The sequence below is a fragment of the Hyperolius riggenbachi genome, chromosome 5 (genome assembly GCF_040937935.1).
Source record: "Hyperolius riggenbachi isolate aHypRig1 chromosome 5, aHypRig1.pri, whole genome shotgun sequence".
NCBI classification, from domain to species: Eukaryota; Metazoa; Chordata; class Amphibia; order Anura; family Hyperoliidae; genus Hyperolius; species Hyperolius riggenbachi.
Window position 1 is genome coordinate 155,104,600 of NC_090650.1, and position 26,028 is coordinate 155,130,627.

The 26,028-nt window shown below is 42.5% G+C and overlaps 1 protein-coding gene across 1 annotated transcript in view; it reads left to right on the top strand.

Moving 5' to 3' along the window:
* Nucleotides 1-3,517: 3,517 nt before the first annotated feature.
* Nucleotides 3,518-26,028, top strand: part of LOC137517534 (mediator of RNA polymerase II transcription subunit 1-like) — a 272,907-nt gene continuing 250,396 nt past the window's right edge. Inside the window, exons 1-2 of the mRNA XM_068234521.1 lie at nucleotides 3,518-3,643; nucleotides 15,184-15,316. Coding sequence (XP_068090622.1) covers nucleotides 15,236-15,316 — 81 coding nt within the window. The 5' untranslated portion in view covers nucleotides 3,518-3,643; nucleotides 15,184-15,235. The remainder of the gene's footprint in view (nucleotides 3,644-15,183; nucleotides 15,317-26,028) is intronic.

Genomic DNA, 26,028 nt, shown 5'->3' on the forward strand with positions numbered 1-26,028 from the left:
CCCCAGAACAGGTAGCCAGGGGTATATGTGCCCAGTATATGTAGGCAGGGGTATATGTCCCAGTATATGTAGCCAGGGGGATATGTCCCAGTATATGTAGCCAGGGGGATATGTCCCAGTATATGTAGCCAGGGGGATATGTCCCAGTATATGTAGCCAGGGGGATATGTCCCAGTGTATGTAGGCAGGGGGATATGTCCCAGTGTATGTAGGCAGGGGGTATATGTCCCAGTGTATGTAGGCAGGGGGTATATGTCCCAGTGTATGTAGGCAGGGGGTATATGTCCCAGTGTATGTAGGCAGGGGGTATATGTCCCAGTGTATGTAGGCAGGGGGATATGTGTCCCAGTGTATGTAGGCAGGGGGATATGTGTCCCAGTGTATGTAGGCAGGGGGATATGTGTCCCAGTGTATGTAGGCAGGGGGATATGTGTCCCAGTGTATGTAGGCAGGGGGATATGTGTCCCAGTGTATGTAGGCAGGGGGATATGTGTCCCAGTGTATGTAGGCAGGGGGATATGTGTCCCAGTGTATGTAGGCAGGGGGATATGTGTCCCAGTGTATGTAGGCAGGGGGATATGTGTCCCAGTGTATGTAGGCAGGGGGATATGTGTCCCAGTGTATGTAGGCAGGGGGATATGTGTCCCAGTGTATGTAGGCAGGGGGATATGTGTCCCAGTGTATGTAGGCAGGGGGATATGTGTCCCAGTGTATGTAGGCAGGGGGATATGTGTCCCAGTGTATGTAGGCAGGGGGATATGTGTCCCAGTGTATGTAGGCAGGGGGATATGTGTCCCAGTGTATGTAGGCAGGGGGATATGTGTCCCAGTGTATGTAGGCAGGGGGATATGTGTCCCAGTGTATGTAGGCAGGGGGATATGTGTCCCCAGAAAAAGTGGCCATGTGTGCAGGAGGAGGGGAGCAGCGCAGAGAAGAGGGAGAGCTATGGGCACTCACCTTAGGGGGCTCTCCCTCCCTCTCTCGCTCTGCCCTCCGGAGTCCGGAATGAAGTGTGCAGCGGCTGGCAGCGGGCGGAACTTACCTCCTCACGTCGCACACGCCGGATGGATTAGCCGCTACTCTGGTCTGATCCAGACCAGAGTGCGGCACCAGAACTTCCGGCGCAGGAGCGAGAGGAGGTAAGTTCCGCCCGCTGCCAGCCGCTGCACACTTCCTTCCGGAGGGGACAGCGAGGGAGAGAGAGCCCCCTAAGGTGAGGGAAGGGGGGGGGGAGACGTCCGCCCTTCCCCACTGTGCCCATATAGCTCTCTCTCTTCTCTGCGCTGTTCCCCTCCTGCTGGCTGCATGGGCACGCGGCCAGGGGGGGCAGCGGGCGGCCAGGCTCGGGCAGATGCCCGGTTTTGCCATATGTGCGGACGCCCATGACAACTGTAGACATCACAAACAGAAGTCATAGGCTTTTGAGCAGAGCAGATTTTACCAAATGATGATGATGCTATTATGTAAAAAAGTTTAACTACACTAAATTTCCCTAACTAAGCTAGCAAGGTGTTCCTGTATGAAGTAATCACATTCCAGCACCCAGCCCAAGTCTGACAGCTCTGAGTTTAGGGGAGGGAAAGTAACTATGTGCCTGCTTGTATAACTTCTTAACTCTGTAGTAGAGCATTGCTGCAGAGTTTGTTTTTATGGACTGAAAGAGTTACTTAAGGACTACATAAACAGAGGCAATGAATCTTACTGGGGCCCTTTTGACCTCCCGGAGGACCCCAAGCAATTGATTTGGTTGCCTGGTTGAAGATCTGACTCTGAGGATCTGGGGTAAATTTACAACATAAAACTCACTGATGACAGAAGTAAGTCATTGTTCTTCAGTCTCTCCAAGCTGGCTTAGACAAGGGACTCCTCCCCGCGGAGAGTACCAGAGATGCAAGTTCTTGGTTACAAGGAACCTTCATTACCATTTGTGCTGATAATGGTATTGAGGCCTACACATGGTATTGGCCTAGTGGTTAGCACCGACAATATACTCTGTACTTACTGTACAGAGTATATTGTCTTGTCACTAACTGTCCCTCAGAGGGGCTCACAATTTAGTCCCTACCATAGTAATATGTCTATGAATGTATCGTGCAGTGCATGTATCATAGTCTAGAGGGGAAGCCAATTAACAAAACTGTATGTTCTGGGATGTGGGAGAAACCGGAGTGTCCAGAGAAAACCCATGCAGACACGGGGAGAACATACAAACTCCTTGCAGATGTTGACCTGGCTGGGTTTTGAATCGGGGACCCAGCGCTGCAAGGAGAGTGTGCTAACCACTATGCCACCATGCTGCCCGTGCTGACTTTATTCCTAAAGTCTCTATAGTATATCATTTTAACCATGAATAGAGATTGCCAACCTATACAGATACTGACACAACCACTTCACATCCATTGGATGTGGGACAAACCCTAAAATGTTACATAAAAATAACTAAAGAAAATCTGAAAGACTTTTTGTAATTCCAATGGGTTACAGAAAAGGTCAACCTGCTTCAACAAATATCTATAGCAAATTGGCTCATCAAGACAACACAAGCTGCATACAGGGCTAGCAACAATCAACCCCCAGGTGAGCTAAGGGTGCATTCAGCAAGAAGTATGGTAATGTCATGGACAGCCTACACTAAAGTGTATGCAGAGATTTGCCAGGTAGTGAACTAAGCATAAATTCATACTCTTACAAAACACTATAGAGAGGTTCCAGCAGTAAATTCAACCCTTGTGTTCGGCAACAAAGTATTGTCCACTCACCTGTAATACACCTGTTATTGGAAGTAAATTCTGTTAGAGCATTAAAACTTGTTCCTACCCTGGTATCTTTACTAGTTAGTTCCTTGTCATGCTGTCATGGAGGCAGATGGAAAATTGTATACTTGATTATCAGTAATTTCCCTTTCCATTTGCATCCATGGCAGCATGACGCTCACTCCCATTCTCTGTAAAGCCGAATTGAACAAGACTTGAGGGGACAGGTAGCTAATTTTTAAATTATCTATTCAGGAGGTCCTATGGGGTATAATGGGCAGGGCATTTACCCAGTTGAGCTGCCATGGATGCAAATGGAAAGGAGAATAAACCGATAGATATGCAAATATACAATTTTCTGTTATAACATAATAAATTGTATTCTGTTCTGAAATTCCTTGTATTTTTAACTATCTTCTTTTCTTTTTTTTATTCTCAGCAAAATCACTCTCTACCCTTCTAACTCGCATAGAAGCCATATCAAAGCAAAAAGGTGTGTGTGTGTGTGTGTGTGTGTGTGTGTGTGTGTGTGTGTGTGTGTGTGTGTGTGTGTGTGTGTGTGTGTGTGTGTGTGTAATTGTTTTTTTTATGAACATTGTTTTTTCAAACCTTTTTTTCTTGATGCCCTCTGGAACCATGAATTAAGTCAAGAAGAGGATCACCACCACTACCTACAGCAGTAGACAGTTGAGATTGTCTATGAGATGTTAATAAATCTGGCTTCTTGTATACAGCTTTGCATTGGGCCATTTGAATGCACTTCCTGACTATTTTGATTGGTCCATAACATTTTGAAGTACATTTGAGTGCAAGCTGGGATTTATTAGTATCTGACTACCCAAAACGCAAGCTGTGAGGAGAGGCTTCGGAGACGGTCCAACATTTAACAAGTAAACCTCAATCAAGTTTCAGCTATTCAATTATTTTAACATTCTCTCACCCCAAATCCTAGAAATTAATAATTTTTTTTTTTTTTTTGAGCATGTAGGTACAAGTATATAGCACCACCCTTAACAGAAACACACACACTTACTCCCCACACACAACCACAGAAAACAGTTTTGATTTTGTTGACCTTATAACCTATATACTTTTTATATAATGGTTTTATCTGTTAAATGAGCTATCCAAAGTAGTGATGATCAAGAACGCCTCTGAAAGCCTTACAAAAATGTCCTCAAACTTCGGGTAGTAACGTGAATTTTCTGCAAATCTATTTTGCGAATTGTAATCCGCATCAAATCCTTGTGGTGGAGGTTAGCGAGGATCGCATGCATCCCCTGTAATAGATTGCGGAAAAGCCGCCGCGCGGACTGGCAGCGAGGCGGCTGGTGCCCGTCAGCTCGGCGGTTTGCACGCGGCAGCGTGCGTCTGATGTGGCTGGGCCTGTTAGTGCACACAGATTGAGGAATACGCGCGCGCACGCTGAGAGGCAGAACCTTTATGACAAACGAGGAGGGATCAGCTGACCAGGTTGGTCAGCTGATCTCAGAGCGAGTGGCTATTGGTTGATCAGCGATGGGTGGCGCAGGGGAGCGCTGCTCTATATATAGTTATTGCTGGTCATTCTCAAGTTGTCTGCCGTTGCGAACACTTACGTGAAAGCACTCAGACCATAGTCAGATCCCACAGTGTGTTAGAACCAGGAGGACAGAATTCACACTGAGCCAGATTATTTCTGTGTTACCATTGTGTTATACTTCAGACTAGTTCCAGGGTGTTGAGACCACGGACTTCACACCCAAGACTAGGCATTGTTATGAACTATTGCTTTCCTGACTATCCTTCTGCTTTCTGATTCGGTACCTACGCATATCTGATTACCTGTTGCCAACCCTGCCTGTTCCTGGTTACCGAAACAGCCTTCTGTCTCTGTACCTTATCTGCCCGTGTGTTGCCGACCTAGCCTGCCCGACCTTGCGAACTATCCCTCTCCATTGAGAGATTAGTCTCCAGTCCTGCTTGTGACGCCCACCTTCTAGGTGTCACTTAGCCACAGGGCCTTCCTGCTATTCAGCCTGGGGCTCCACCTCTTTGGGGGGGGGGAGGGGGAAGGGGTGGGGGTGGGGGGGGGAGGGGTAAGCCTGTGGTCCTCAAGCAGTTAAAGTGAACGGGGTGACTTTATACAATAAAGGGAATCTGAAGTGGTGGGCAGCCAGCGGGGACACTGAAGAGGACTGGGGCTGTGATGAGGGACTGAGGCTACTGCCCTGTGCTGGAAGAAGCCCCAGGTGAGTACAAAATTGATTTTTAAGTTCGCAACGGAAGTCCTTTGCTTCCAGACCAGCGCGGCTGAAATTTACGAGTTGCTGGTGGCTGCCCGGCTCTGACAGGACATAGATTTCAACATTGCCGCAGCGTGATCCCGCCGCTTGCGTTACTCTATTCCCCGCTGCAACTCACTCGCTCTTCCATCAATACCACGGCAGAGCTCTGTGAGCCATTCAGGAGCCGATTTCATTGGCTCCTGACCGCGTGTTCACTGTGAGCTAAATGCGTTGGCTTACATTGATAGGGTCAGGTGCCAATGAAAAATGTAAAGTTATGCATTTTGGTTGTACCAACGGTTTAGCACCATAGAAAGCAAATGGGATACAGATGGGGACATTAAACTTAGGAGTACTCATCGACAACAAGTTAAATAATCCTATTCCATGCCAAGCTGCTGCAGCTAAATCAAGTACAATTTTAGGATGCATTAACCTCCCTGGTGGTACAGAGTTTCATAGGCTGCGTCCGCAGGAGGATTTTTTAAAAATAAAATGTGATTTAAATGCTTTAGCTAGCACTTTGCTAGCTAACTATGCCTCCCAAGCCCCGCCGCACCTCTCTAATCGCCCCTGATCGCTTCCGGCAATATTTATCCCTCCGTGATCCCGCGAGAGCTGCAGCTTCACCAATCGGCTTCACACGTCGCTATGGCGACGATCTGACATGACGTCATCACTTCATGCGCAGTCCCGATCCTCCCCATAACGAAGCCTGGAGCTGATTGGATGGCTGCGCCATCGCGGGATCCCTGGGGGGTACATAGAACGGCGGCTTTTGGGGGAGAGCGGAGGGACTTGGAGGGCATGGTTAGCTAGCAAAGTGCTAGCTTGACCATATGATACACATTTTAGTTAAACAAAATCCTCCGGGGGCCATGTGATCCTCTCCAGCGGCTAGCCCGAATGTAGATCGGGCTTACCACCAGGGAGGTTGAAAGGGAAATAAAAAAAATAGGGATGCTAGCATATTACCCCCGTTTAACTCTCTAGTAAGGCTGCATCTGGAATATGGAATTCTGTTCTGGGCACCGCATTACAAGAAAGATATTGCAGTTTGAGCAGGTGCAGAGATTGACAAACAAAATTGATCAGAGGGAAAGAAGGTCTCGCTTACCAAGAAAGGTTAGATAAACTGGGAAGCCTTAGAGGAGATCTAATTGACATGTATACATGCACCAGAGGGCAATATACAAGTTTGGCGGATGAGCTTTTCATCCCTAGGCTTTTACAAAGGACTAGGGGACATGATGTGGGCATGGAGGAAAAACACTTTAGCCTTTTATTATTAATAATAATTTTTATAGCGCTTTTCTCCCTGGGGATTCAAAGCGCTGTGACGCTGCGTTATGCAGTCTCAAAGGTTCGGGAGAAGAGCCTTTTCTTGAAGCTGTCCAGAGAAGGAGCCTCTCGCACTGATTGTAGAAGTGAGTTCCATAGAGTAGGGGCTGCATAGGAAAAGGCCCGAGCATCAAATGTTTTTAAGTGAATCCTGGGAATAACCAAATTTATCTTGTTGGCAGAGTGGAGGGTGCGTAGAGGGACATATAGTTCCAATAGATCTGCTATGTACTTGGGTCCCATGTGGTGTAGGGCCTTGAATGTCACCAGACAGATCTTAAAATTTAGGAAAGGGTACTTTAGAGTGAATAAAATGTGGAATGTATTGCCACAGGAAGTAGTTATGGAAAAAATCTATATCTGCGTTTAAGGAGGGCTTAGATGCTTTCCTTGCGTTGAAAGACAACAATGGCTATAATAACTAGGTAATTCCTGGTGGTGTTGATCCAGGGATGTTATCTGATTGCCATCTGGAGTCGGGAAGGAATTTTTCCCTTTTGGGGCTAATTGGACTATGCCTTTTTAAGGGTTTTTCACCTTCGTCTGAAACAGGGATATGTGAGGGCACAGGCTAGTGTTGTACGTTATTTTCTGGTTGAACTTTCAGCTTGAACAACCTCCCCCCCTTTTTTTTTGTCCCCCCCCCCCCCAACCCAAATAACTATGTAACTATGAATGCGGCTCCTAACCGGGGCACAGACCTCTGCCATTTTAGCGACGGCAGAGAGAGGGGCCTGCAGGAATGGAGCAGCGGCACGACCAAGCAGGTATGTGTGGTGGTACGCAAGGGGTTAAGGGACAACGTGACCCTGCAGTACTAACATAATACCTGTCAAGTGGAACCCCTCACGGTCTTCTACCCAAGTTATTGAGCACTGTCTGAAGAAACGCTGTAGCTGACACTGACAATTTTTCTCTCAGTAGCTGCAGCAGTACCGAGCTAGGAACACACAAGCTGGAGGAACACAAATAATGTGCTGTATACATAGTTGTAACCTATGTAAATCTATGTAGATCTAAATAAATCCTATGCAGTAGCTAACAGTTTTCTCACTAACTAAACAGGTTTGTTAGCTGTTCTAAGCTGTAGTTCCAATGTGTAACTGCCCACCTGTCTATCTAACCACTTCAGCACACAATAAATCGTACAAATAACAGTTCAGCGCAGTGAGCACACTATACAACCTAAGCTGCTAAAACAACTACATTGCTTTCTTTACCTGATGCATTTAGTTCGCCTCCTGACTCTGTCTATAGCTCATATTACACACAGAACACTAGATGGAGTGAATAACCCTTCCCCTTTATAGCTGCTGGTGGGGTCTTCTCATTGGCTGCTGAGCCTTTCGTTGGTAGCAAATGATTTGCTCAGAAGATGCCCATTCTGCGCTTCCCGCTGACATTTTGGCACTGTTACTGCCCCCAGTTTTGCCTGCCCCTTTCTCGAGGAAACGTTCAGTACACGTGAAAGGACTGATTCGCCAACATCAAACTTGTCATTTTCCTTCCAAGTCCCAATACTATCTATAAAATAAATACATTTTAATGACTTATGTAATGGTGTAAACAATTATATTTACAAAATATTGATTCTTTTTGTACATTTTTAAATGGTTACATGGTTATTTGGGTTGAAAAAAGTATGTCCATTGTTTGAACTGAAGTTCAATTGTTAGGGTATAACAAAATGGCCACCTGTAAGCCATATTGCACACTTCCTTTTTCATACATTTTAGCCTCAGAAATAACAGGTTCTCTTTCTTGTAGTTTCACACAGGCTTCATGAGATTGGAATGTGCAGCTGTGGGATTTGGTTTCCTATCTTGTACATATGCAATGTATTCCACAGACTAGATAGCCTTGACTTGCAGAGAACTATTGTCCAGTAACATATATCTATGTGCCAATTAAATGTCTGAGATTACCTACTTAGATATTCATAAATATTCATGTATTCATTCAGGCAGGGAACACACTTGACTTTCAGTTTTCCGCGCGTGTTTTTCTGCATACTTTTTCTGCACACCAAGTGTGTTTCCATGCAGGAAAACGCGCGTGTTTTTTCACAGAAACTGATGTAAATGATAGAGGAAACTGCCAAAATGTGCAGAGTCATCATGCAGAATGTCAGTTTTTTTTTCTGCGTGCGAACAACACAGTAAGTGTGCACTAGCACATTGATTAACATGAGTTCTCAGTTTTTCTGTGCAGAAAACGCGCACGAAAACAGTCAATTGTGTTCCCTGCCTTATGCATTTTTGTATCATCCAATAAGTTATCTAACTCACATGTTAGAACCAACCGATGGCCAAAATAGGAGGAATAATTTTAATCTGTAATTCATTCCAAAGTGTATATCCGTCTGTTCCAAGCTTCCCTTAAAGAGACACTTAAAGAGACTCTGAAGCGAGAATAAATCTCGCTTCAGAGCTCATAAATAGCAGGGGCACGTGTGCCCCTGCTAAAACGCCGCTATCCCGCGGCTAAACGGGGGTCCCTTCACCCCCAACCCACCCCCCGCAAAAGAGTGTCGTAGAAAGGTCGCAGATTTATTGCTTCCTGGAGGCAGGGCTAACGGCTGCAGCCCTGCCTCCAGTCGCGTCTGTCAGCGGCGCATCGCCGCCTCTCCCCCGCCCCTCTCAGTGAAGGAAGACTGAGAGGGGCGGGGGAGAGGCGGAGATACGCGCTGACAGACGCGCGTGGGGCAGGGCTGCGGCGGTTAGCCCTGCCCCAACCAGGAAGCGCTCCCCCGCTGCACCGAGGGGGATTTAGGGGTGAAGGGACCCCCGTTAAGCCGCGCTATAGCGGCGTTTTAGCAGGGGCACACGTGCCCCTGCTATTTATGAGGTCTGAAGCGAGATTTATTCTCGCTTCAGACTCTCTTTAAGCGAAAACAATTATGATATAATGAATTGGTTGTGTAATACGGATAATTAATAGAATTTTAGTAGCAAAGAAAATGTTCTAATATTTTTATTTTCAGTTATATAGTGTTTTTTTTTTTTTTATAACATTGCATCATTCTCTAATATTTGCAGTTTAGACACTACTCAGCATTCTAAATGGGTTCAAAAGTTCACGAGCCTGCTCTGGAAAATCCTCCCTGCAGAGGGAAGAAAAGATACATTATGGCCTCAATGCACTAAGCTTTATCAAACACTTTACCGAACGTTTGATAATTTACCTCATGGGTAAAATTTAATTTTGAATTCACTAAGGTGTTATATATTTAGCAAATGTTTTATCGATAAAACATTCAATAAATGCGTAATACCTTAGTGAATTTAAAATTTAGATTTTACCCATAAGGTAAATTTATCAAACATTCGGTAAAGTGTTTTATGAAGCTTTGTGAATTGAGGCCATTGTCTTTTAAAGCTTATTATCTCAAGTGTCTGGAAGAGTTCTTTGCGACTTTGAAAGTCGTGGAGCTCAATGGCAAATTTGCATAGATAACTGGAGTTTCTTAGCTCTTCCTTTACTGGAAACAATATTAGACTTGTGTCTCTGCTGCTAATGTTTTTTGTCTTAGCCGTACTACACATACAAATCATTATATCATCATTTTATTTTTTTTTGCTTCAGTGTCTCTTTAAGGTGCCCATTAATGGTACGATTTTTCACTAAATGCAATCTTTGGATGCCATTAAAACGGTCATAAATAATCAGAAGGCAATTATCGATTGTTCACATTTACTGAATGATTCTTTCTTCAAATTCAATCACAAAAATCCAACTTTCTGATCGATTTTATCCTATTCAGCAATCGACCAAAGAATCATTCCTTATCGATTTGCCTTCATAAACAGCAAATTTTCTATACAATTTAATCGTAAAAATCGAAACGAAAGATCGCATTTGGTGAAAAAAATTGGACTGTTAATGGGCACCTTTAGACAGACCTTGCTGCAAATTCAGTGTATGTCTCCTGTACAGTAAATAAACCTAACTATACTTCCACAACAAGTTTAACAAGAAAGTAAGGAACAGCACTAGTCCTGAAAGGGAAAAATTCCTTCCTGACTCCAGATGACTGTCAAATAAAATCCCTGGACCAACACCACCAGGAATTACCTAGTAATTATAGCCAAGGATGTCTTAGAAAGCCGCTAAGCCCCCTTTAAACACATATGTAGTATTTGCCATGACTACTTATTGTGGGGATACATTTAGCATCAGTGGCATAGCTACAAACCTCGGGGCCCCGATGCAGAATTTGGATGCGGCCCCCCCACCCTACATTAAATAGCCAGGTATAGGCGCCTCAGTATAGGTAGCCAGGAGTAGGTGCCCTGGTGTAGGTAGCCTGGAGTAGGTGCCTCTGCATAGGTAGCCTGGAGTAGGTGCCTCTGTATAGATAGCCTGGAATAGGTACCTTGGTATAGGTAGCAAGGCCAGAGGGAGGACGCAGCGGCACGGACCAGCAGCGGCTGAACAGTCATCAAATATTCCGCCAGGATCCACGAGCTGCATCTACTTACTACTTCCTGTTCTTGAGTTACATCTCACAGTGAGTGCCCCCTAGGGGGCGCTCTTACTGTGAGCTGGAACGCAGGACAGGAAGAAGTTTGTAGATGCAGTGCATGGATTGTGGCGAAGTGAGTATTTGATGACCCCTCAGCGGCAGCACGTGGGGAGGATGAGCAGGCCCCTCAGGGGCTCCAGGACCAGTCGCACAGGCGACTGCTGCGACCGTTGCCCATATGCTCCTGTTCAGCATTGTAATCACTCTTACTATAAAGAACCTTTTCCTAAGTAAATGGCTAAAAAATAATTTCTCCATGCTTTTATCATAGTAAATTGTGCTCCATCCTTTTTTAAGATGTAATTTTGAATTTGAAGACAGGGTGTTTTTGTTTTTAACATTGTAATTCCATTTTTTCCCTTTTTATTTCTCAGTCTCTAAGGGCCTATAGAGGCAGCAGGCTCCAAAAAAAGTGGAATAGTTCATGATTGACTTTTTGGCTGTATACATAGTCAAGGAGAACATTTTTTTTTCAACTGTACATTAATAGTTTAATACTTCTTTGTACTCCTATAGTGTTATTGATGTCATAGCAACAGGTAAGGGGCGGGTCAACAGTGCAAAACAAACAAAAATATAAGAACTTCACATAGTATATAAAATACTAGTGGTAATGGCTGGTGATCCATACTTAAAGGGCTCCTGAACTGAGAAGGAATATGGAGGCTGCTGATATGGCAGCTTCCAAATCCATTCCAGTTCAGGTGTCCTCTAGGAGCCTACGCATACGCAGGCCCCATGTTCTGCAATAAAAATAAAAAGCTTAATGATTTTCTAGATCAGTGAAAAAGGAAAGAAGAAAATGTGATATTAGCCCCATAGTTGGCCAGATAAGACAATTAAATCCAAAAATGCAAATTAACATTGAAAATACAAAAATAAATTACTTATTCTACCAAAAATCTAGCCTGTATGCAGTGGCCCCCTTTCCCTTAATGCGTCAGCGATCAATCCCCCTTTTGGCTCATCTTGGCCAAACACTGCCCAAGGGTATTTTTCTCTCCCTCACTCCAACCCCAGTGCATAGTAATAGAATGTCTGTACTGCCCTGGGCTTTGCACTGTTGCCCAAGGGATCGAGTCCTGATCCCTGCTGAGTGACAGGCCTCATCCATGTGTAGTAGACTTTAGTTCTATTATGGAAATACTATAGGCACCTATACTTATTAATCCAACTTGAACCATGTGCACTGCATACACCTGCAACCAGCCACACACCTAAGCTGGCAGCTGACCACAATCAATAATGGATGTACGTTCCCTGGCAATGGAAACCAACGCATGTGCATGCAAGAATCCACATTCTGATAGAAAGGTCATGGATAGATGTCAAAGGTTCCTATTTGGTACACAGGAAGCAGGGCTGTGGAGTCGGTTCAAAAATCCACCGACTCCGACTCCGACTCCTCAGTTTAGGATTCCACCGACTCCGACTCCGACTCCTCGACTCCGACTCCTCTAATTTGCATATTACAATTTTGTTGATTAAAAGTATGTAACATGAAATTCGTCTCTTAACTGCCAACGCTTAGGAATTTTACAAGACAACTGAAGTGAGAAGGATATGTAGACTACTATATTTATTCCCTTTAGACTAAAACTAGTCCTTGGTAAGAGTACTTGTGGAAGGTACAAACCGTAACAAAGAACATCTATCAGGCCCTAGGCAATGTAAGTGTGGGTATATGTAAGAGTGATGTACAGGTACTCTGCAGGGGAATGAGGAGATTGTAAACAGACAACACCTCTGTATTCAATGTGCACAGCATTCTCAGTGGATTCCCTGCAGCTCTGTGGGGAGTGCATATGTAGAGTATAGTACTACTGTGTAACAAAGTAAACCTGAGACAGATGAAATTAAAGTTTTATACATACCTGGGGCTTCCTCCAGCCGCCTTCAGGATAATCAGTCCCTCGTTGTCCTCCTCCACCACCTGGATCTTCTGCTATGATTCCAGGTACTTGAGCCAGTCAGGCGTAGTGCACATGCACACACTCCGCCGCCAGGAGCGTACTACACCTGCGCAGCACTATTGCGCAGGTGCAGAATGTTCCTGGCTGTGGGAGCGGCATGCCGGACATCGCTGACTGGCTGAATTACCAGGACTCATAGCAGAAGATCCGAGTGGTGGAGGACAGCGAGGGACTGATTAGCCTGAAGAGGGCTGGAATAAGCCCCAGGTATGTATAAAACTTTACTTTTCATCCGTCTCAGTTACCCTTTAATTTGTAGTCACCAAACCAAATTTTAACACATATCAAATTATTTGATTTCATCAGCAAAGGGAGTGCATACATTTGCATAAATCAGCATCAATGCAGAATTATTTCCATCTCATTGACCATCTCTATTAGTGACATGGCTACACATCAGGATTTATTCTTACAGCATAGATGTTTTTTAGTATATATAAGAGATTCCTGTGTACACATCATATATACAGTCACAATCAGATATGTATATCTGACCTTAAAAATACGGGGACTGCTTTATTGAAGCAGCACAAGTAACTAATTTTGATTGGTTTATTTCATTTTTGTGGACTAAGCACAGCTATTACTGTATATATACTGTATATATACATCATTTTTAATGACTATTATCTGAGAAATAGAACATTTTATCATATTTTCTATTTTAATTACAGTTACAAATTCATTAGGAGTGCATTTTTTCCCGACTCCGACTCCAGGCACCCAAAATTTCCCGACTCCGACTCCACAGCCCTGACAGGAAGTACTATTTTTTTTTTTTCAGCACATTTATAAAAAAAAAACAAAAAACAAAAAACAATCAGCAGGAATTTAGCAAATTTTGGTAGAGCTGACATGCATGCGGCCTGGATTGGTGTGGCTCTATAAAATGTAAAAGCCCACTATACATCATTGGTTCTGGGTGTGCAGACTTGCTTTCTAGGGGCAGAAAAAGATGATTTGCATATTCAGCAGTGATGCATCATGGGAAACCAAAGTTGCCCACTTAAAGGGACTCCGAGCAGTGCAGAAACTATGGAAAGATGCATATCATTTTAAAGCTCTCTTTCTCCTCTTTCCAATGATATATAAACCGCCGCCCTACACCTTTTAGTTTTCGCTATTTTCGCGATTGAAATTGCAGCGGCCGCGATTTCAATCACGAAAATAAAGAAAACGAAAAGGCGTAGAGCGACGATTTAGGTGTCGCCGGAAAGAGGAGAAAGAGAGCTTTAAAATGATATCCATCTTTCCATAGTTACTTGTATTACACAGGACGACACTTTCCCCAGTGTCAGCAGCTCCATTCAGCAGAAAAAGTCGGCCTGTGTAATACAATATAACTATGGAAAGATGGATATCATTTTAAAGCTCTCTTTCTCCTCTTTCTGGCGACACCTAAATTGTTGCCCTATGCCTTTTAGTTTTCTTTATTTTCGCGATTGAAATCACAGCCGCGGCAATTTCAATCGCGAAAATAGCGAAAACTAAAAGGCGTAGGGCGGCGGTTTATATATCATTGGAAAGAGGAAAAGGAGAGCTTTAAAATGATATGCATCTTTCCATAGTTTCTGCACTGCTCGGAGTCCCTTTAAAGCTAAATTACTGCAAATACCTTTTTGTTTTAAGAAGGCAAAATACATTTAGCTTTTTGGTCTTTTTATTTATTTATTTATTTATTTTTTTATAGAATCTTATACAGTACATTCCTGCTGATTCTGGATCACCATGAGCTGGCTGGGTATTCCATAGTCAGAGGTTCAAGCCCTGATTCAATCATTTCTTCTAACAGGTTATTCAACGAAGTACTTAAGTTGCATACAGACTGTAGGAATTCCTACTTATGCTAGCTGTGTGCCCAGGTGCTGCCTGCATCTAATCGGGGAGATAGAACAGCCACAAGGGAAGAAACTTTCCTCTGGAATGAGGTGCAATGTGGCTCAAGGTTGAACCTGATAGACCTTTTTATTTTTTTTTATTTCAACCTAGATAATTATACAGTTATACAGTGAATGTGTGTACTTAACTTTAAGCTAGGCACAAAAAATAGATTTCTGTTAAAATATTGTCAGGTGGACAGATCTTTTGTGTAAAGGTCATTTAGATATATATTGTAAGAACAGGTGTCCCCCCAATGCCATTACTAACAGCATTAGTGATCCAACCTGATGTATAAGCTAATGATGACTATTAGCATTATGTATACATAGTTTTGATGAATGGTGGCAATACCAATCACAAATTAGTCTTCTGTATTATAGTTGTCATAAATGTGTGTTTTGTTGTGGGTGTTTTTGTAAAAAAATTTTTTTTACCAAAAATAGGTTGGAGTCGCATCTTGGTCCAAATGGAAGAATATGTTACATCACTTCTGAAATGTTCTATATAGAGGTTCAAGCAAAGAAAAATGGACAAGTAGCAAGTGTTAAGCTGGCTCACCATGGTGAATCTCCAACTGTAAGTTGTCTTATATGGCCCCAGTTGTAAATTATTAGCTATACTGGTTAGAACTTTTTTTTTTTTTTCTAAATGAGTTTATAATGTTTAACTTGTAACTTTAAAAACGGTTTATTCAAACTGCTGTTAAGCAGGTCCCGCATTGTTCTCTTTTTTTGTTATGACAGAGGTTGTAGGCATATCCTTGGGGTGAGAGGGACTAATGTGAATAAAAAAAAAGTTTGGGGCTACCTGTAGCATCCAGTAAGCCCTTCTTCACACTGTGGGCTTGATTCACTAAACCGTGATATTAGTTAACTAATATCACAGGCGCGCTAGCATTTGTGTGCACGTTTTCGCGGTTTTGCGCGCAATTGCAAATTTCCGTGCGCAATTGCGAATATTTGTGCGTGAAAATTCACAAAAACGCTAGCGCGGCCGTGATATGAGTTAACACGGTTTAGTGAATCAAGCCCTATGTCCACTTCTGTCTGCTTTTTATGAGCACATCAATGTAACAGATTGATACAGGTTGCTGAAAAGCGGACGGAAGCGCACTAGTGTGAATAAGCTGTAACAGTTTTGGTTTTTTTGGCTTTTTGTTCTGTTTTTTTGGGCAATGCCTGCAACAATATTCTATGTTTGAAGTAGAAATACTATATGTAAACTTTTGTCATTGGATTTCTCGTGTGGGGGGTCCAACTATATCGTTACACTGGAAAGAAGAAATTCCACTTCTCTGTCTGGCAGCTTCATTTCCTGTCTCCTGATCCACAATTTTTTTTTCTTTTTGGTAATTTCAACATTCCTTTCCACACCTGAACACCTTAACTGCTATCATACTTCTCTCACTTACCTCTTACAATGGTTCGCTCCTTAGTCTCTCCACCCCTCCCCCCCATCATTACATGTAATATTTACCCCTTATTCGCTTAGGCCCTGTTCACACTGGGGATCACAAAACACTAGCACAATCGCTAGCGTTTTGTGGAGGAGGATTTTTTGTGGTTTGTTTTTCTTTTTTTACCCACTTTTTGTACAGGAGATCTTGGCAATTTTATTGTTTCTCTTGACCCAAGTAGTACTATGAACTTGGAAATTTAAACTAGCACTTACCCAACATAAAAGGTTTATTTAAATTCTTACTGAAAATATTTTAGCACCTTATCAATAAAGTGAATTTCTCAGCCAAGAAAACCGTAAATACTTAAAAGGTTGTCCCAGATTTTTTTTTTCTTAATTTCATTTTACATCAGTACCCCTCTCAGTCCCAAGAGACGGGAAAGAAGCAAGCTTTGTGTTGAATATTAATTAATTTTATTGAAGTTTTGGTTTTGCTTCTCTTCACTTGTTTAGACAACGCCTGTGTTTGAACTAATGTTATGGGACAGCAAATGTACACTGTTATACAAGCTGTGTACTGGCTACTTTACTTTCTATTAAAGTGTCATATCTTCAGTGGTGTTCCGTGGGAAGAAAAAAAAATCATTTTTTTTTTTAAATGTGAGAGGTGTACACATCTGTGTGTGTACCTCAGATGACATTACTTTGGCTACCATTTGTTGCACAGCTGTAAGTTATTCCCGTTGTCCTAGGACAAGGAGTTCTGACGCCTGTGAGCGACATTCCTTGTGTATGCTCCTTGGCGGTATTGACAAGCTCAGCTCGTCAATGACCGCCGGAGGGCGCCGCTCAGGCCGATTTTGCAAAATTTTTTTTTTAAAACACGCAGCTAGCACTTTGCTAGCTGCATGGGGGATTCGATCGCCGCCGATCTGCCGCTATCCGACGTGAAAGAGGCAGCACTGAGGGGTGGATCGGGACTCCCGATGATGTCATCACGATCGTCGCCATGGCGACGGGGAAGCCCTAAAGGAAATCCCGCTCAGAATGGGATTTCCGGACGGGCTTACGCGCCGGCGCCGATCGGACCGTACGCACAGACACCGCAGGGAGGGGGGAATCATGTAGCAAGCGCTAGGCTACATGATTTAAAAAAAAATTCAAAAAATAGTGCAGTGCCGCCACCCTGGCGATCTTAATAGAACGCTAGGCTGGTTAAGTTACATAAATAATTTGCAACTTCTACGAAATCTCCAGCTAATTTGACTACCTGGTTCTTACAAAATAATTTGAGAAACTGGCAATATACCATACTAATCTGATACTCCAGTCAAGTTCATTCTTATATGGTTGGGTAGTGTAGAGGTTAAGGGCACCATTTACCACGTCTGTGGCATACGGTCAACGGTCAGTCAGTATGCTTTTATATAATGATACACTGCACATAGAGTCCAGCATGAATTTCAGACCCTAGTTCTACTAGTCCACCGTAGTGCTTGACTCGCAGCTATGGTTTGTGTTGCAGGTAGCCTTTACATTGCGTACCACCACCACACCCTTAAGATGGGACACTCACCGCTAGATATTGACCCTCTGTCAGATAGGGTCCACAGCGCCTGCAGGGATATCAAGGCCTCCCTCTGCTTATCACGATCACCACCGGTCCACTTTTACAAATTTAACTGCTGCTCCATATCAAAAAGCACCTCAAAACAAACCAATAGGCTCCATAGTGTAAAACCGTCTTAAAATGTATTAAGTTATACCAAACCACTCGCATGCTAAGACCGTTGTATACAGGCACAGAGTTTTGACGAGCTCAACCCCGATCGTGGGCCGTCCGGCAGGCTCTCAGCAGTGCTGTCTCCCTGGACTCCGTCTATCGCATAGCACGCCGACCTCACTTCCGCCTTCCACGTTCCACGTACATGCTTCCCAGTCTCGACCAGTTTCGTCACTTCCAGTGACTCTGCAAGGGCATGCACGTACGTAGGTACGTGTGCAACTTAAGCTGTAAGACCCCTCCCACCGTTGTCGTCATAGTAGGCCCGCCAGACATTGCTTACTAGAAAAAAACATTTGATTGTATATATAGAATCCTGATTTGTATATGGTTTTATGTGCAGGTACCAGCACTGGTGAATCATAGTCTACAAAAAGAAAAACAAAAAGAACCAAACCAGTATATGCTGCTCAAAACTGCACTTTTAATTAGCAAAATTCCTTAAAAACCCATACAAGCATAGTTATAGAAATATATGTCAAGAATAGCTCAACACATAATTATGTACTGGAAATATAGTACAAGTACTGTATATGTCAAAGAACAGTTGGTATCATATCAATTGAATGGCGTTAAGAACAAATAGGGGGTGGTGTTTATAATACTTAAATCATCTCCTATATCTTTGCCAAAATCCCCCTAAATTGCATATGTAGTACACAACTCATCTGTACCTCTGGGAGGAAGCCATAGTCTGACAATATCTATTAAATAGTAAAGGCTTAACCACTCACATAGGGCAGACAGGTGCAACCAATATGATCAATATATTATTACACCAATAGCATTAAGGCATTACATACACCTGGATCTTTAGTTTCTAGCAACTTATATCCCTCTGTGCATTTTCTGCGATTGTTATGGCAAGGGCTTCTCTGCTATATTGTTTGGTGTTATTATTGAATCATAGTGATTACACCCATCTGCCCTCTGTGAGTGGTTATAGTCATATTTAATTCTTTTTTCTAACATAAGCTTCCTCACGTGGCACATATAGGTGTATGTAATGCCTTAATGCTATTGGTGTAACAATATATTGATCATATTGGTTGCACCTGTCTGCCCTCTGTGAGTGGTTAAGCCATTACTATTTAATAGATATTGTCAGCCTATGGCTTCCTCCCAGAGGTACAGATGAGTTGTGTACTACATATGCAATTTAGGGGAATTTTGGCAAAGATATAGGAGATGATTTAAGTATTATAAACACCACCCCCTATTTGTTCTTAACGCCATTCAATTGATATACCAACTGTTCTTTGACATATACAGTACTTGTACTATATTTCCAGTACATAATTATGTGTTGAGCTTTTCTTGACATATGTTTCTATAACTATGCTTGTATGGGTTTTTAAGGAATTTTGCTAATTAAAAGTGCAGTTTTGAGCAGCATATACTGGTTTGGTTCTTTTTGTTTTGCTTTTTGTCATCGCTTACTAGAGCCTGCTGTTACACATTAAGATACAACTATGAGGAACTTAGGTAAAAATTCAAAACATACTAAAGAGAAGTACAAACGTACATAATTATACAATCGCAGCAATAGTATATATCGATCTTTGCATAATTTGACCACTTAGATTACATTTTTTCCTATATCAATTCATTTAACTTTCATAATTCCATTTTTATTATAATCCAATTACACTATTTATTTTTTTTAGGACTGAAGGACTTGACTCCACCCTCTCTCCGTGATAGTATAAACTAGCTGTCCCCAATTAACCAAAAACAACTCTCCCCAGTTAACCCTCACCAAACCAACCAAACAAAATCCAATAATAAACAAATCATAACTGATGCCACAAAAGGTAAGCACCCAACCCCTTCATCATAATAGTATCCCCAACATAACCACCATTTTAGTGGAGATCAGGTGAAGCCGCATCACCCACCACCACGTACATCAGGCTATGTACAGATGCAAAATGAGACTTCTTATCACACCCTAAAAAAGATCTAATTTGAGATTACAAAGACCACCCCTAGTCATTACTCAAGTAGCACAGGTCTTTATCTATCTATATTTAAATCCCTTGGTTTTGAGGTTTTCAAATGATGAATCCACCAAGTTTCCCTCTTGGACACTTCTCTAGTAAAGTTGCAGCCCCTCCAATTGCGTTGCACCTTCTCCAACCCACAGAAAGACCTGAGTCTTGGGTCACTTTGATGGACCTCCTTAACTATTTCAGGCTCCTGGACGTAGCAGCTACGTCCAGGAGGCCATGCGCGTTCCCGGCCGCGGATCGTTAGCCCAGGAATCAATCAATCGGGCCATGGTGCCCGATGATTGATTCCTCTCCCCTACAGAAAAAAAATGACAGCTTCTCTCGGAAGCTTGGCTTTTTCTGGCTCTTGCGTCCCTCTAAGCATATATGTTACGCTTAGTGACGTCATGTAAACAAACTCATGGCTGCCATCTTGTGGCCAAAAAGTAAGACTACAACTAAAAGTGAAAAAATAAAATAAAAATCAACACATATTGACATAAAAAAATTACTGTTTACATCCCACCCTCCCCAAAATACCCAAATAAAATGTTTAATATAAAAAAAAATGACAATAAAAAAAGTAACTATTTACCTAAGGGTCTAAACTTTTTAAATATCCAATGTAAAGATGAAATATTTCAATTTTTTTTTTTTTTTTTTTTGGGTAGGGACATAATTTAAACTGTGTAATAACCGGGGCAAATGGGCAAATACAATACGTGAGTTTTAATTATGGAGGCATGTATTATTTTAAAACTATAATGGCTGAAAACTGAGAAATAATGACTTTTTTCCGTTTTTTTTTCTTATTCTTCCTGTTAAAATGCATTTACAGTAAAGTGGCTCTTAGCAAAATGTACCACCCAAAGAAAGCCTAATTGGTGGCGGAAAAAACAAGATATAGATCAGTTCATTGTGATAAGTAGTGATAAAGTTATAGGCTAATGAATGGGAGGTGATAATTGCTTGGATGCATAAAGTGAAAACGACTGAAGGCTGAAGTGGTAAAAGTGGGCTGTGGGCAGATAAGCTATGCCCCACCAGGCCATTGCAGATATTGCAAATGTGTTCCCCTATTCTTTCCCTCAATGGCCTGGTGGTCCTGCCCACATATTGATACCCACAAGGACACCATGCAAGGTACACCACCCCCAAATCATTACATGAAATAAACTGCCTGATCTTAGTTGTTTTTTTTGGTCATAAGAACTAACTACTTCCTTTCTTCTTGAGGTCTGTGTCTCTCTACAGCCTTTACAATTTCTACATGGAAAAAAGCCTGGTGTCTGCCACCCATAGGGTCTATCCTCTATTGTTTTCAGCTCCACACTGCTAGGTGATAGTTCCTCAAATTTGGACTTTTGTGATATATAAACCTCGGTTTTTCTGACAAGATGCGTTTCAATTCTGTGTCTGAAAGAAGTATATCCCAATATTTTTATAAAAAATGTTTTGCACAAATCCAAACTGACAATTGAAATCTGACACAAAGGCCAGGTTATGGCTATCTTCATTCCTCACCTTGTGCCCATGTACCAGCTGAGATCTGTCCATATTCCTAAACAGGGGCGTAACTAGACATCACTTGGCCCCCCTGCGAAACTTTGGATGGGTCCCCCCCGCAAAACTTTGGATGGGGGCCCCCCACCCCCTCGCGTTCTGCACAGGAAAACTGAGGGCCAATGTGTTTTCCCCATGCAGATAAACACTTCGACTTAAAGGAAATGTCAGGCAATCTATGCTACCCCTAGATCTACTTACCCGGGGCTTCCTCCAGCCCCTTGCAGCCGACAAGTCCCTCGTTGCAGCTCTGCTCCCAGTACATACATACACACACAGCTGTATTATTTTACTATATGAGAGCACATGCTATATGGAGCAACAACAATGACATGCTGAACATAAGATATAGTATTCACTGTAACTTTGGCAAAACATTCAGAATGTCACTGATTGATACTGTTATTACAGGATCTTGGACTTCATTGAGACAACAAGCTCTCAATGAAGCAGCAACAGTAAGACATCAATCTCCACTCCATTGTGTTGTAACAGTAATCAGAGGCCATAAGGTCATTAGCCTGTGTGTGATAAGAATCTAGGAATCCTTTCGGAGTGATTGCTGAAAAGGGAAAGTCTTCAACTTTTTTTCAAAATGTGACTCTTTTGTTTGTAAGGTTGTACATGAAGTCATCAGAACTTTGCAGCAGTGAGAGACATGTTTTTTACGAGCCCTAGGGAGCAGGGACAGTGTACAAATTGCAAAGTGTGTATGAGTCCTTATCTGTGTAGTGGACACATGCAGTCAATATAACAATGGTGCGAGAGCAGAATACGTTTTTTCTCTCCATGCCCTTAGCTGTCGGTCTCTCAAACTCTCCCCCCCCCACCCTTCCACGGGCCCCCTGTGGCTTCTGGGCCCCCCTGCGGAGGCATCCCTTGCAGGGTCTATTGTTATGCCCCTGTTCCTAATTTTATCCTGTTCCATATTTAGAAGGGATTCCTCGTACCACTTTTCCAAAAACCTATCAACTAACACCCGTGGTCGTATATCATAATCAGATATATTAATGCAGTTACGTCGTATCCTCATAAATTGACCCTTAGGTACATTCTTAATCCATTGAGGATGATGCCCACTTTTAACCGATATAAACCCATTTCTATCTGTAGCTTTAAAAAAAGTGCGAGTGTAAATAGCCCCCTCCTCCACATACAGGGACAGATCCAAAAAGTTAACCATATATGTACTGCTAACATGTGATAATTCAATATTTCTAGTTATTGGAGTTTAGTGTACCCGAGGTGACATGTGACATGATGAGATAAACATGTGTATGTACAGTACTAAACATATTAATAACCAGGGTGTTTTACTTGTTTTATTTTGCTGCCTGAAATAGTTCATTTTTAAGGCTGGAAATGACAACTTCTGTCTTGTCAGAACCTTGTCAGGAATATTGTAAACATCACTGATAAGCAAATTACAACCATAAAAGTTTTTTGTTGCAAAATACATTTTCTACATATTTTTGAGAGCAGATGGAGAGAGAAAGGGTCAATATAGTTCATGTATTTTCATTTAGGGACACTTAATAGACTTCAACTGAGCAGAGACAACAAAACATTCAATCTACTTTCTAAATGTTTAAATATAAAATAAAATCCTAGGATGTCATACAAAGTCATTTTTAGGAGTAGGAGGATAAATATAATTGTTTATCTCATCAGTTTATTTTCACCTCGGGTTCACTTTAAGACCCCAATATATTGATCTAAAGTGCTTGAACCACCTTCCCATATGATGAACAAATCATCTTTATATCTTCGCCAAAAGACCACACCCCTACTGTGTGTTTGTGCCAAAACTTGCCAGATTTTCTCATATAATACTCCACTGCTTCTAACCACTTGTCCTGGGTTATATTCGTGTAGAGGGACGAGACATCTGCCATTACTAGCAGTGCCCCGTCCCCCACACTCACCCCTTCAATGAGCTGTAAGGCATGCTTCGTGTCCCTAAGTACACAAGGGAGTTGCTCCACCAGTGGTTGCAAAAAGTGGTCAAGGTACTGCCCCAATCTATGGGTCACAGACCCAATACCACTTCTTATGGGTCTCCCGGGTGGGTTAGTCCCATTCTTATGCACCTTAGGAATCTGGTAAATGACCGGGCTATGTGGTGCAGATGGCATGAAGTACCTGAATTCATCATCTGTAACTATTCCACTATCCAGGCCTTGTTTAGAGACACTGAAGCGAAAAAAAAATATGATATAGTGAATTGGTTGTGTACTATGAATAATTACTAGAAGATAAGCAGCAAATAAAATATTCTCATACTTTTATTTTCAGGTACATAGTGTTTTTTTTCTAACATTGCAGCATTCTATAATATGTGCAGATTACACAGCACTCAGCATTCAAAATAAGTCTTTCACAGCAGTCTGTGAAGTAATGACCTCTCCTCTAGTAAACAGTTCACTTACAGTTGAGATAATAAAAGTCAGATAACAGCCCTCTCCAGGACTGAGACTTAGAGCTGGTTCACATGGGCGTTTTTGTGGCATTTAAGCGGAGTTTCAGACGCAGCGTTTTTTGGGATCTACCGCCGTCCCATTCAAGTGAATGGGAGCGTTTCGAGCTGGCTTTTGCAGGCTTTCATGAAAGCCTGGCGGTAGATCCCAGCGTTGCGTCTAGTCTCAAAAGCAACATGCTGCTTTCAGAGGCGGTAAACGCCAGGAAACAATAGCAGAGACCAGAACTGCTAGCCTTGAACGCTTCCCAAAAGCCTTCAAAAGCTAGCTTTTAAACGCTGGCGTTTGAACGCGGCGCCAAGCGAAAGCTAAGCAGACACCCGTGTGAACCAGCCCTTAGTCGGAGAGTTAATGGCTTGTTTGCATAGAGATAACTGGAGTTTCTTAAATCTTCCTGTACTGGAAACAATTAGACTGATGTATCTGATCTTAATGTTTTATTTCTTAGCTGTACTACACATACAAATCATCATATCATAATTTTTTTTTTTTCACTTCAGTGTCTCTTTAAGTAATGATCTTAGTTCTGCTAGATACTTACCTGTGGGATCACCCCTCAGTTTGGTGTAAGTCTCCTCATCCCTCACCAATCTATTTAGTTATGTGTTATACTGCTGTTTAGTGAGAACCACAACCCCACCCCCCTTGTCTGCTGGACGTACTACCAATCCTTTTCGGTCCAACATAACTCGAGCAATCCTCTTTCCATCAGTGAACCTCAATTCTGGTAGTTCATTGATCTCTCCCATTACTAGTTTTTTAAAGGCACCTATAGCATGAAAACCGGATTCCTGTGGGTTGAAGGTAGAGTTGTTTTTTAATGTTGTATGTATGTATATAGGGATCCACCACTCTCACTAAACAGCAGTATAACACAGAACTAAATAGATTGGTGAGGGAGACTTACACCAAACTGAGGGGTGATCCCACAGGTAAGTATCTAGCAGAACTAAGATCATTACTTGAGCAAGGCCTGGATAGTGGAATAGTTACAGATGATGAATTCAGGTACCTTGTGCCGTCTGCACCATGTATCCTGGTCATTTACCAGATTTCTAAGGTGCATAAGCATGGGACTAACCCACCCGGGAGACCCATAAGAAGTGGTATTGGGACTGTGACCCATAGATTGGGGCAGTACCTTGACCACTTTTTGCAACCACTGGTGGAGAAACTCCCTTGTGTACTTAGGGACGTGAAGCATGCCTTACAGCTCATTGAAGGGGTAAGTGTGGGGGACGGGGCACTGCTAGTAACGGCAGATGTCTCGTCCCTCTACATGAATATACCCCAGGACAAGGGGTTAGAAGCAGTGGAGTATTATATGAGAAAATCTGGCAATGTGTGTGATGAACAGATTGTGTTTCTGTTGAAGGTATTAAGATTTGCACTGGAGAAAAATTATTTTTGGCACTCAGGTAATTTTTTTAGGCAACACAACGGTTGTGCCATGGGGCGGGGTTTGCCCCCAGCTTGGCAAACTTATTTATGGGGAAGTGGGAGGATCAAGTTTTGGCACAAACACACAGTAGGGGTGTGGTCTTTTGGCGAAGATATATAGATGATTTGTTTATCATATGGGAAGGTGGTTTGGTTTAAGCACTTTAGATCAATATATCGGGGGCTTAAACTCCAATAACTTAAATATTGAATTATCACATGTTAGTAGTACGCATGGTTAACTTTTTGGATCTGTCCCTGTATGTGGAGGAGGGGGCTATTCACTCTCGCAAGTTTTTTAAAGCTACAGATAGAAATGGGTTTATATCTGTTAAAAGTGGGCATCATCCTCAATGGATTAAGAATGTAGCTAAGGGTCAATTTATGAGGATACGCCGTCACTGCACTAATATATCTGATTATGATACACAACTATGGGTGTTAGTTGATAGGTTTTTGGAAAAGTGGTACGAGCAGTGGTGCTCAGCAGAGCTCGAATATTCGAGTAGTTCGAATATTCGAGCTCTTTTTCAGCTATTCGAGCTCGGTATTCGAGCTCCGAATAGCTGGAGCTATTCGAATGGGCTATCCGAGTACACTCGAATAGCCCATTCACTATTCGAGCTATTCGAGCCA